Source organism: Mytilinidion resinicola (genome assembly GCF_010093595.1).
Source record: "Mytilinidion resinicola strain CBS 304.34 unplaced genomic scaffold BDZ99scaffold_34, whole genome shotgun sequence".
NCBI lineage: Eukaryota > Fungi > Ascomycota > Dothideomycetes > Mytilinidiales > Mytilinidiaceae > Mytilinidion > Mytilinidion resinicola.
In genome coordinates, this window is record NW_022985470.1 from 431,696 (window position 1) to 444,505 (window position 12,810).

The 12,810-nt window shown below is 49.6% G+C and overlaps 4 protein-coding genes across 4 annotated transcripts; 1 reads left to right on the top strand and 3 right to left on the bottom strand.

Moving 5' to 3' along the window:
- Positions 1 to 1,293: 1,293 nt before the first annotated feature.
- BDZ99DRAFT_552111 (uncharacterized protein) lies at positions 1,294 to 3,360 on the bottom strand (the record flags this gene model as incomplete). The annotated part of the gene is made up of 1 exon (XM_033727044.1): positions 1,294 to 3,360. The coding sequence occupies one exon, from the start codon at positions 3,358 to 3,360 to the stop codon at positions 1,294 to 1,296; it is 2,067 nt and encodes a 688-aa protein (XP_033569163.1).
- Positions 3,361 to 3,583: 223 nt separating this feature from the next.
- BDZ99DRAFT_210939 (uncharacterized protein) lies at positions 3,584 to 4,662 on the bottom strand. The gene is made up of 2 exons (XM_033713339.1): positions 4,533 to 4,662; positions 3,584 to 4,479 (listed from the first exon to the last, which is right to left on the bottom strand). Exons 1-2 carry the CDS (start codon positions 4,643 to 4,645, stop codon positions 3,855 to 3,857), a joined length of 738 nt encoding a protein of 245 aa, XP_033569164.1. The 5' UTR covers positions 4,646 to 4,662; the 3' UTR covers positions 3,584 to 3,854.
- A 2,983-nt stretch (positions 4,663 to 7,645) lies between these two features.
- BDZ99DRAFT_483209 (uncharacterized protein) lies at positions 7,646 to 7,981 on the bottom strand (the record flags this gene model as incomplete). Its single annotated transcript, XM_033722559.1, has 1 exon — positions 7,646 to 7,981. The coding sequence occupies one exon, from the start codon at positions 7,979 to 7,981 to the stop codon at positions 7,646 to 7,648; it is 336 nt and encodes a 111-aa protein (XP_033569165.1).
- Positions 7,982 to 8,347: 366 nt separating this feature from the next.
- BDZ99DRAFT_402252 (uncharacterized protein) lies at positions 8,348 to 9,025 on the top strand (the record flags this gene model as incomplete). Its single annotated transcript, XM_033716277.1, has 1 exon — positions 8,348 to 9,025. A coding segment is annotated over one exon (678 nt), but the record flags the coding sequence as incomplete, so codon positions are not given.
- Positions 9,026 to 12,810: the final 3,785 nt, after the last annotated feature.

The window sequence follows — 12,810 nt, forward strand, 5'->3', positions numbered from 1 at the left end:
CGGATTCTGGAGAGAGAGAGCATTGGATATAGTTCTGTAAGGCACACCAAGAGAGGAACCGATCCTTCGGTTATTCCAGCCAGCGTATCGAGAGAGGGAGAAAGCAATATCACGCTCTCGGTAGGAGAGACGGGTGCCCGGATCTCGAAGAATAGGATATTGAATTGGCCGTGGATGGTGGCCATTGTTCCGGCGTACAAGATTCGGCATTTTTATGATATAAAATACAAGGGCCCCTGCCGTTGTTTTATATTATCTAGCTATTCTGGTGGCTTCTGCAGATTTATAATACGCTTACTGTGGCTAAAACAACGCCAGCGCTAGCAGGGAGCGCCGGCAGCCCGCTCAGGTAGCCCCCTTGTAACGACAAATCTCTAGTTACCGTTCCAACGCTTGCTTATTCCACATTGACCTCACGTCACGTGTTAGCCCGTGGCGAAGCATTACACAGATGAGCAAGGCTATATCTATGACAGATACTTCGGTGTTGTAAAATAGTGTATCGTTAGAATGCTTGTTCAACACTGTACTATGTTTGGTAAGGTGGATAAGTAACCTTTATTCTCTAATATAGGGTAAAAGTTATAATAGAAAATTTAGGTGGAAGCCGATTTTACAAGCGACTGTAGCGTTGTAGGACCTCTCTAGGGCGCTTGCGCTCACCTTCCGCTGGCGATTCCAATACGCCAGCGTTATAGGGCCTATTCTGGCTCCCTAGGCGCCGGGGGCTGCCTGACGCCAACGTCCTTGGTCTGGTTCGGCCTGCGCGGCCGCCGGGACGGCCGATAACCAAGAGGAAAGTGGTGGTTAAGGGAGAATCGGCAACTGTATTCCGAGACGAAATTAGTCATCGAGAGGAAAGAGCTAATCACCAACTGAAATCCGAAATGCGTACCTGGGGGCTTTTTATATAAATCCGTCCTCCTACATCGCAATACACCAGAGTTCTCACTTTTTTCATCCGCTGTCAGATGGGCCGTTATGCGGGTTTCGCGGCGACTCTTGTAATACTATATGGTTGCTAGAGGAGTTCGAGAGCACGTAATCCAGAGACTCTGGGTTCCGGTACAATGATATTACAGTCGTGGTGGCATGGCAGTGGGTGCGGATACGTATTTCATAAAAGCACTCTGCGTGTACAAGTAAAGAAGGAAAAGTTTAATATAAAAAGCTAGAGTTATTTGCGCCCGCGTTCCCAACACTCGTAAGTCTTATTGCGCAGGTTTGAATCAGCAAACATACTATCGAAACTCCCACGAAAACAATCTAATCTTTCTCTTTCTTTCTATGCCCCTAACCCATTACCCTGTCCACCACCTCATATTCATCCTCGTCGATGCGGCCCGCATAAGGGGCAAGCTGAATAGCAATCTGCTGTAAAAAAGTACGGCAGTGTCTACAACCTTTCCACATGTCTCCTTCAAGTAGATGCTTGGCGCGACTAGGGCATAGGCCGCTTTCAGCTTTGATGATTGTTTCTGGTTCTAAAGGGGCTGCTTGACTGTCACTGACTAGCACATCAGCTTCTTCAAACTTTTCAAGACCCTGCGGAGTGCCGCCGTATTCGGGGATTGGCACATATGGGGAGGCAGGGACGGAATACTGTTCGGAAATGGCTTCCACCTCGCACGGTGAACGCTCAAGATAATCGAATTCAGAGACGGCTGGTGCTGGACAATCGGGAAAAACTAATTCGCACTCGACGGGTGGCTCAAGCGATGGAGGCTCGAGTGAAGCCTTCCTACCCTTCTTCCCTTTCTTGCCTTCCTTGCCTTTCTTGCCTTCCTTGTCTTTCTTGCCTTCCTTGCCATTCTTGCCTTTCTTACCTTTCTTATCTTTCTTGCCTTCGTTGCCTTTCTTGCCTTTCTTGCCTTCCTTGCCTTCCTTGCCTTCCTTGCCTTTCTTTGAAAGAGGTACAGCCCGTTCATCGTCCGATACGACTGTTGGTTCCACTGGCTGTTCAACGGCAACACACTCTTCGGCGGCAACACACTCTTCGGCGGCGACGTACTCTTCAGCGGAGATACACTCTTCAATGGGAATAGACTCTTCGGCGGCGGAACACTCATCGGCGGGGACAGGCTCTTCGATGGCAGCCTCCTCAACAGCTGCCTCGTCATAGGAGGGCTCTGCGATTTCAGACTCTTCAGTGGCAGGCTCTTCAATGGCGGCCCGCTCTTCGGAACACTCTTCGGCGGGGACAGACTCTTCGATGACAGCCTCCTCAACAGCTGCCTCGTCATAGGCGGGCTCTGCGATTTCAGACTCTTCAGTGGCAGGCTCTTCAATGGCGGCCGGCTCTTCGGCGGCGACGACAGGCTTTTCGATAGCGATAGGCTCTTCGGCATGCGGCGCCTCAACAGCGAGACAGTCGTAGTTAGCCTCTTCGAGGACGGGATCAACAGCGCGGCCGTAAGGGGGCTCTTCAGCGACGGCATCCTCAACAGCGGGCTCGTAGGTTGGCTCATCAGCGGTGGCATCCTCAACAGTGGGTTCGTAGGTTGGCTCATTGGCGGTGTCTTCAGCATCAAGGGCTCCAGAAATGGGCGGAATGTGCTCTGCCCCATCGCCGTTGAGCATGCGTGAAATCTTATCGCTGTAGAGCTCCACGACCCATTTAACCATGACCTTATTCAGATCAACATTTCGAATGCGATCGAAGAAGGCATCCCCTGCAAACGTAGTATAATCTTCCTCAAAAGCAGCTTTGGCTTTCTTTTTCAAGTAGTCATGGAACCAACTTGCATTACCCTGGAGTTTCGAATAGTCTTCGTCGATAGCTGCAATGATGTCGAAGATGTTCATTGCCATGCCAACGCGCTTGATCTTGTGCCTCGCCAGCTGCTTTAGGCCAGGTAGCCCGTAGGTCTTCGCAGTATAATAGGTTAAAACGGCCCTCTTGAATTCAATGACTCCCTCGTCAACTAGACAAGCATTCGTGTTGTCGAGAGTTTGGTAAGTACCGGTGTATAGGTAGTGAAGTAGTACATGGCCAGTGTCTTCATCCAGAGCAGATAAATCATAGCACCGGTCTCCCCACCGGGAGGCGTACTGAGAGTACGAGAGACGCAATCCAAGGCTTCGCAAGAGGTCTTTTGGGATGACATACTCTCGTAATTCTGGACCAATACGAAGTGCGACAAGAGAACTGGCGTAAGGACTGTAGCCTACAGTTAGCTTCTCATTCAGAAATTGGGAGTAAGAAAGCAAAGGGGTGCTGTACGAGGTCTTAGGCCGCTGGGCTATCAACTGAGAGCCGGAAGTTGCCCCCGTTGATGACTCCGCAAAGTGAAGTCCTACTTCGGCAACTAGTTCCTTCATTCTGGGCTCCTTAGCCTTCATCTTGTTCTTTCTAGCCATTATCAAGCCAGACGCAGAGACTGGGCTGAAGATTGCGAAAAGGACCACGATCGAAGGAGCTAGTGTTCAAAATGGCGGCACAGCTTCACTATATCCTGAGCGAGCGAGCGAGTTGTGCCTCTTGCGTACAGTAGCTAGGACTTACCCCGCTCGTGGAAACCTATCAGCGCCTACCACGCCGAGCTTACAAGTAAGGCGTAACACCGAGGTGCTTGAGGTGACTCACGCTTGCAAAGCTAAATTAACGTTATCAACTACAGCATCTTTCCAAATGTCTAGGATCATTCGTGCTCAAGCAATATACCATAGCCCTCTATACCTGGGATTGCGGGCCCTAGGAAAAAGTATTCCGCAACCAGAGATATCTCAGTAGACAGCGTTGTCTCAAAATTATCGCAAGTCGCCTAACTTAATACATCCGCGCCACTAAGGCGAACGCCAATCCTTCACAACCGCACACGTCTTTGTTCCTCCTCGACATTGTTGCTAGTTTGCTAAAACCATAGTCCCGTTTGGCTGCAATGACCCTGCTTGCACCCCTCACATAGATCGCTCCTGTGTGGACCATCGCTCCGACCTGAGAAGGGGGGAGCGTCCATTTGCACTCCGCACCACTTTTTGATACGATATGCGACTCTTTCTGCATATGAACGACCCAATTTTGGCCTACTCAGCGTCCCGCAACTCTTGCAGGATTGATGATATACTCTTGCATTATATCGCATGTCGGAATATCTTCGTATGGTGATGGCTATTTGCCCGCTTTGCCAGATCTGAACTGGACATTGGCGATTGCGACAAATAAATAGACCCATGATAGTCGTGTCATAATCATTCGTGCAACTGTTGCTGTTGTCGTCGTCCTCGTCGTAAAACTGGAAGAAAAGGTTGTGTTCGCGAAGGAGGTCGGACACGTCATTGTGGAGTGATGGGTACATAGACCATTTCTTGGTCGATCCCCGGCGATTGGTCGACATGATAAGAATGGTTGAACGTTCGTCGCCACGGGTGAGAATGATTTCGTTCAGGTGGGTACGAATGATCGCGTAATTATGAATGAAGTTGGCACGGATGAGGTTGGCACGTAGTCCTGTCATATATGAATTATCGTACGCTTGCCTGACATGTGTTAATCTGCTGAGCTAGAATTCAATTCCATCGGTTGACACTACCTCATGCATTCCCTAAAAGAGCGACGCGCGTCGTGCACCGGCGACAAGTCGTATGTACGTGGGCTTGCATGCTCTCTGTTTGAGAATGTTTGGCTCGTCACGGCGGAGAGCATTCCGTGTGGTAGAAGCCCATTCTCCAATGTGCCATCCCCTTGAATGACTTCTGTAGACAGCATTGTTTAGCGAAGTAAGCATGGATCATTGATCAATCAAGACTAGGTCCGAGAATGTCCGATACATATTTCATGTACGATCACGTTACTTATTCTTGATCATTAGCCAATAATTCGGCAACGGAATCGGCCTCCGCATTTCTAATGCATCAACGACGTCTTATCTAAGCTTTCCTCTATCACACCCTAGCAAAGACTGCATTAGACGTACCGGCTTAGTCTCATCCCTTTTATAGATGTCATTAGCACGTTAGGATATCGAGCCAACAGTCTAGGTAGTATTTCACAGCAGCGACGGTGAGGAACGACCGGAATTAAGGTCACGAGAACTGGGCTGGGGAGAGAAGCTTCTGTGATGATTGTTTGTCGTCCATTCCAAACCCGAGCGTGTTAGGGATGCTACGCATGGTGAGTGGGGCTAGATCCAAAGCCTACTCTTGCACGACTAGCCCGCGGCAATACCTTCAGTAATCTTACATAGCCTCAGAATTATTGTGGAGCTTGCGAATTCGTAATACTCTCTGAACAAGGTATGGTAATGCACGTAAGTCAACGTAAATGTGGACCCAAAAGAACTGCAAGGTAGTTCGACTAACGTGAATACGCTCCATCGTACAGGATGGGGCATCTTCGATGACTTGCATCTGAGACACCAATTATATCCAGTGGTTCTACGGGGCTTTTGACCGGTCCTTTTGCTTATACTAGGTGATGTTAAGAAGTATATAGTCAATAAACCTCGACTAAAGCCTACCGAGCGTTCCGACTTCTCTGCTGCTGTCCGCCCTCCCGATCTCATGCCGTATCACAGGTTGTAGAGTGGCAGCGTAGGTCGCTCATCTTCGCCCGCAGAAGGAGGGAAACCGGGCTAGGGAGCGAGCCGTATCGTAGAGAGAATTCCATACGTTTCAGCTCGCTGCCAAAACTTGTGTAGAGTGTTGCGCACATGGACGAATAGGATCTTCTTTTTCGGTGTGCTGGTTTTTGGTACGCAAGCGGTGGGATTCAGGTTATTTAGGTGGATCGAGAAGGAAGTTGGTTAGGTAGGTAGGCGGAAGGTTAGTTGAGGAGGAGGAGAAGCAGCGTGGTTAGTAAACCGGCCAATCCTCAATCGGATTGACGGTCGGTTTATTAGTATAGACTTTAGATAATCCAATCAATCAAGCCTCTAGCCAATCAAACCTCAAGCGGAGATTGATCCGGTTGATCCGATTGGTGTGTACAAATCAGAAAGGATATATATGAATCGGAAAGGATGCATACGGTCGTGATTTTTATAGATTTTTATGGGTATAACATCGTCATATAAGCTTTCTACGCCCATGAGGCTACGGATTGCCCCAGAGTAGAGGGCAACGTGAGAGTACCATGGTGGTGAGGTTCTAGGTGAGGGGGGCCTCAGGATGTCCCTTGGGAACGTCGGGCGGAGTACCAAAGGGGGGCGCATTTTTGAGGCCTAGAAGACCCAATGATTCGCTTCAAACATAATTCAACCTGTAGAAATCGATTCCCGTTATCCATTTGAGCTTATCTCGTCATGGTGGAGTGCTAGAGGAGGGGCTGGGGCCGTGGTTAATAAGGCTAGCAATACGTGTTCTCCCGCCTCCGCCGGCGGAACCTCGGGGCGGCAGAACGCCGTGATTCTATTGGCTCGTTAAGACACAGCGAGGGCCTCAGCGCACAGATCTCTTAGCGCGACCGTATTCACTCATTTGTCAATCTGGATCAAACCGTTCAAACCAAAATTCTAATCAATCCAATCAATCAAGCTTCATTCCATATATAACAACCCAATCAATCTGCTCTCTAGTTGAGCCGGCCGCCGGTTTAGTAACCACGCTGAGGAGAAGGCTTACAGCGTTTGTACTGAGGGGCTATTTCCCCCACAGTATCATGAGGTAGGTTGGTGTGGGAGAGAGTCCTAGTGCAATGGAGTGGGACTGATAAGGAATCGTGGTGCTGAAGGAGCCGTTATGCAGCTCAGCATGAGAGGCCGATCAATGCAGGTGAAGGCAGGTCCGCAACTAGTTCAGCCGACGGTATGCAGTCTCATTGGTGGGACGGGCGATGATCTGCGAAGACACGCTGGTGGTCCGCCTTATTTGTGTGCTGACTCCGCTTAGGCACTTTGCGATCTCCAGGAGATCGCAAATGGCAAATTCGGCGTCACGTGAAAGGGCGCCACCAATCCCAGGGGCCATAAGTTCTCCGCCCTCATGAATTGAGAATAGCTGTGTGTCGCCCTTTTTCCGTCTTATCTCTTAAGTGACGCGTGCCTCCTAATCGGCCCAAAATCTACCATCCGAGCCGGCCTTATTGGTGGGCTGACATTCCAACGCCGAAGCGGTTCCTCTTGATGCTGTGGCGCAGTGATGGCGAGTGAATGCAGTTGAAGTGGGGAAAGCAGGGTTGAGGCTCTGCGCTGATTGATAAGGGATGGAAAATGGATGAATCTTCAAGGATCGCGCTACGTCGTATCGTGGTGAGAGTGAACCACGCTTGTTTACCTTATAGTTAGTAGCTAAGCTCTATAAAGCTAGGAGCGATCTAGGTAAGAATGCGCACGTGCCCAGTGCACGTGCCTAACATGCATGTGTCCGACGTGCACGTCTGGAAGTTGCACCTTTTGGACAACCAGTAAACTCGCAAGGCCACCCTACGCAGCGACAGAGAAGTGTGCACAGACTGTAAATGCAATTCACTGATCCGGTTTTTTGTCGATCCCTAAAGGCACCACAAGCGGATATTTACGACCACACACTGTACTTATAAAGCAAGATAGGAGTTGCAGCACACAGTCCATGATACATGAGAACTAAGCAGCATCTCGCTATTGCATCACCTCTCTAGCCTTCGCCGTCATAACCGCCCTCAGGTCCAGACATCGGTATCATGCAGATTTAACATAATTTCTGACGCCTCTGCCCGTCGATCTCGCCTTTAGCTCTCCGTCCTCGCCTTCTTCGCCAGTGGCTGACGGTCGTTCTCCTCAGCCTCATCGTCTTCCCTCTCCCGCTTCTCCGTCACCTTTCTCTCCTTCGCCAGCTGCCTCAACTCCTTCGCCCGCTGATTCTTCTTCTTTCGCTGCTCTGTCCTGATCCTGACTACCTCGGCCTTTACGTCCGTAACGTAGTTAGCCAGACATGGCTCCTCGCAGAGCAAGCGAATCCTCGAGAGAGTGTGATTCCGCGTTACATCCATCGCCACGACCTCCACCTGGCCGTCTGGCAGCTTTCCGACCGTCTCGTACGTCACCTCTACCATCTCAGGTAACATCACTGGCAGCTAGATGCACCCCCTAGTGCGTAAGAACTAGTGTATTTGATACTGTACTAGAACGCTACTGCTACGCTGCTGCTACGCTCCTGTCACTTCTCCTTGTTTCACCATGTTCCACTCCTACCGTCTTCCAACTATATAGCCACTCGCTAGAACCTCAATACAACTCATGTCTCCCTCACTGATTCTCCCTTCCTACGCCAGCTACCAGTTATGAGCCCGGAATAACGCACGCCGTTCCACATCACTATCCTCCTACGTACATCTATATATACGTTTCCAACGTTTCCAACGAACATTTCCTGGCTAGGAACACGCAATTCATCAGTATATCGATAATCGTTCATTCGAATAGCTGTCGATATGGAGTCATCATCAATCAAGCTATTATCTACAACTCAGGTCATCTTATCATCCGGACCTGATTGGAAGCTATGGATCAATCAAATCCGAACCCTTGCGGAATGCCATCAAATCTGGGAATATATCGATCCGGATTCCGAAAACAGGCCTACAAAGAAAGCGCCTACCGAGCCAACAATCCAAATGGTGAAAGAAAATGCGCCAGCAGATGCCAGCATCACCATCCTCAACGACGACGAATACAAGACGTACGAACGATTGACAAAACAATACACTATCAATGAAAAAGCGCACAACAAGCACGCCACTGCCCTCTACGCGATCCAGACAAAAATCAACGAATCCGTAGTCGTTGCACTACAATACTACTACACCGGAAAACCCGTATGCGAATGGCTGCAAATCCTTAGGAACGCTATTGCCCCATCAGATCAAAATCGGAAACTACGAGTCGCTGCGCAGTACAACAGGCTACTATCACCACCAAGGAATCAGAACATCGACGTTTGGATGGCTAGTTTCTTACTAGCTTACAACGCTGCCAAGGAAGAGAAACTACCTGATGTCTCTGGAGACCGAGCAGTGCACAACTTCCTACACGTAGTATCTACGTTGCAGCCCGAATTCACAACCTACTGGAAACAGAAGGTCCAGAATGCGTTGGCTAAGAATAAACCACTGCCCACGGTTGAACAACTACACGGAGCCCTGCGCAACGATCGTGACGAGAACGCAATCCAACGAGGAAAGGCCCCATTCACGGCATTAGCAGCATTCAACACAACGTTCCAAGGAAAATCTCAACAAGATGCATCATCAACATCTACAACAATCCGTGATCGCGAGGTGCCGATGTGCGTATGCAGGAAACGACATTTCTATAGTAGATGCTACTATCTAAACCCAACAATCAAGCCCTCGTATTTCAAGCTGGTGCCAGAAATGGAACGAGAAATCCAACAGAAACTAGCCACAAACGAACGGCTACGAACAACCGTACAAAACGCCATCAAGAAGGGCAGTAGCCCTGGCGGACAGCCAGCTACGTTTCCAGCTACGTTTCCAGCTACGGATCCAGCCACGGATTCCGCCACTACTACGGCTACGGGCCAGAGATTCTCAGGTGCTATCACAAAAGGATCCTACAACGTTTCACAGGAATATCATCTACGTGATAGCGTTGTACTCGATTCGGGCACTACCGTGCACGTGATAAACGATGCATCACGATTCATCTCACCAATTCGTCCGCCACCAAAAGGAGACTTCCTATTCGCAGGAGGAACGCGCCAGCCAATTCTAGGATACGGATCTGCACTTGTTCATTGTACAAACAATGCTGAACTAACCCTAATTGAGGCTGCCTACTGCCCGGCAATGCAGACGTCTCTTGTAAGCGTCAAAATGCTGAAAAATCGAGGAATCTACTGGTCCAGCGAACACGACAAGTTATACAAGAAAAACGGAAACAACATCATCTTCCTGGCGCACGCCATAATGATTCACGACCAATGGGTTCTTGAATACGTGCCACCAGCCCAGCACGCCGCATTTCCAACTACGGGCATCACTACGGCCCTGGAAACGGCCCTTCCTACGGGCATCACTACGGCCCCGGAAACGGGCATCACTACGGCCCCGGAAACGGCCATCACTACGGCCCCGGAAACGGCCATCAGCACGGCTCCAAATCGCATCAATCGTCGATCGGCCAAGCAATCAGATAGTACAACAGACGGAATCACCTGGCACCTACGGCTAGGGCATCCAGGTCCAGAAGCTATGGAGGCCCTAGGAACATCAACGGACGGAGCAATTCTTCGAGGTCCAACAACTGTGGAATGCGAAGCTTGCGCAGTATCAAAAGCTACAAAAGTAACATCACGGCGACCTGTCACACGCGCGGAACGTCCGTTTGAACGAATTCACATCGATTTCGTGCATATGACAGTAGCATACAACGAGAACCGGTACAGTGCGCATTTCCTATGCGATCGAACCCGGATGACCTACGTAGATAACTGTACTACTAAGGACGAATTTCCCCGGCTAGTTATTCGATTTGTGAACTGGGTTAAATGCCGTTATCCTGGATGCCGCATCCAGTTCATCAAAACAGACAATGAATCGTCACTTTCTACAATTGACAGTACTAGGCCCTTGGCCCAATTCCTATTAGATGAGGGAATCACCGTGGAATCGTCACCACCGCATAATGCAGCACCAAACGGCGCAGCAGAACAATCAGGATACCGGATTGTAACAAAGGCCAGGACCGCCTGTATACAGTCTAAACTGCCGGAATCACTATGGCCAGAAACGTTCAAATTCGCTGCCTACGCGATGAACAGGACCCCTAACAAACAGTTCAACTGGGCATCACCGTTCGAAGAACTACAACGGTGCCTGGGGTTTCCTAGGCCAGCAAAACCGAACATCTCGCATCTACGCGCGTACGGATGCAGGGCCTATCCATTGATTCCTAATATTCCAAAATTGGAAAAAATGCAGCCCCGTGCGCACGTAGGATACCTTGTAGGCTATGAAGCTACGAATATCTATCGCATCTGGATTCCAAGTGAACAAAAAGTTGTACGAACAACAGATGTTACATTTAACGAGAAGGTATTCTACGAGCCACGAACACTAGATCTATCTGCTAGGCTACGCCAGCCAGTGGAAGAAATCCTGGAGTGTATTATAGTACAGCCCAAGCCCCAGTCACTAGCCACTAGCCAGTGAGCTAGTAGAAATCGATGAGGAAGAAACCAATACGGAAGAATCCGACCCTCTCCTCGAAATTATCAACGTACGGCCCCGTACGTCCAGCACGACGAGCACGCCTAGTACGTCAGATCCAGGTTCAGATGGAGAACCTACACGGGAATCAACTACACGAGAAACTACGGTTGATCCGTATATTACCCCGGATCCTACCACGGATTCTACCACGGATTCTGCCCCGGATTCTGCCCTAAACACGGCCCTAGATCTAGCCCCAGATACGGCCACGGCACCCCGTTCTCGTAGGGAACAAACAGCAGTAAACTACAACATCAATCAACTGTCCTACGCATCAGCAAATCCAAATCGCGTACGGGGCAGGAACAACAACGCGGCGATGAATGCAATGCACGCATTACTACAAGAACCACACGGGTTCTTTCACGCCGCATTCCATGCCACTAGCAAGCAACAGAGCCAGCTACACCGTGATGAGATTCCACCTCCGCCACGATTTTGGAAGGATCTAGGAAGCCACAAATACGGAAAGGAATTCGAGCTAGCAGCCGCGGCCGAATATACAACCCTAGTGAATCGCAATACGTTCGAATATACGGATAGAAATACAGTTCCAATCTCAAATCGTCCAATTCCACTAATGTGGGTTTTTTCGTACAAATTCGACAATAACGGATTCCTCAATACGTTCAAAGCACGCCTAGTTGTTAGGGGCGATCTACAAGCTGCGAGCGAAAAGGATACGTACGCGGCAACACTGGCAGCACGTGCATTCCGATGCGTAATGGCCCTAGTTGCGGCATTCGATCTAGATACCTGGCAAGCAGATGCTTCCTCAGCATTTACAAATAGCCACCTAGATGAAATTGTATACGTAGATTGCCCGGAAGGATTTGTACGGCCAGGGCAATGTCTCCTACTGCTACGGGCACTCTATGGCCTACGGCGTTCACCAGTTCTCTGGTTCAACCATCTCACAACGACCCTCACGAAATTCGGGCTGCATCAGGTTCCTGACGAAGACTGCCTCTGGGCATCAGACGAACTAGTAGTGTTCTTCTACGTTGATGACATCGTGGCATGCGCACGGAAAGAGAACAGCCAGAAACTCCAGGAACTACGGGCCTATCTACTGGCTACGTACGAGATGAAGGAATTCCATGATTTAGAATGGTTCCTAGGAATCCGTATTATACGGGACCGAGAGAATCGAAAGCTATGGCTGTGCCAGGACTCCCAAATTTCCAAAATCGCAACCCAGCATAATCTAGATACGTATAGAAACGTATACACGCCACTAGCTACTACAAGACTAGTCCCGAATAGAGAACAAGCAACAACTGGAGAAATACACCGATACCAACGGAAAATCGGATCCGTAGGACATCCGTCCGTGATGACACGGCCTGACGTTTCATTTGCAGTTTCTCAACTAGCAAAATTCCTCACAAACCCAGCCCCGGAACACGAACAGGCGGCAGATCAGTTAATTGCCTATCTATTCCAAACGAGATACCTAGCAATTGAATACAGTAGCACAAACGGCACGGGTACGGGCCCGGAAACACCAGCGATTGTACGAGCAAGCGATGCATCATTTGCCGATGATCCTGAAACAAGACATTCCTCAGAGGGATACGTTTTCAAACTATTCGGCGGGCCTATTGACTGGAAAGCAACACGGCAGAAATCCGTCACTAAATCGTCCACGGAAGCCGAGC

What these genes read in the sequence shown, in the direction of transcription:
- BDZ99DRAFT_210939 (XM_033713339.1), bottom strand. Translation starts at nt 4,645, where the DNA reads ATGCTCTCCGCCGTGACGAGCCAAACATTCTCAAACAGAGAGCATGCA. An exon ending in TCTTTTAGGGAATGCATGAG is followed by an intron (nt 4,480 to 4,532) that starts GTAGTGTCAACC and finishes AACACATGTCAG; the next exon opens with GCAAGCGTACGATAATTCAT.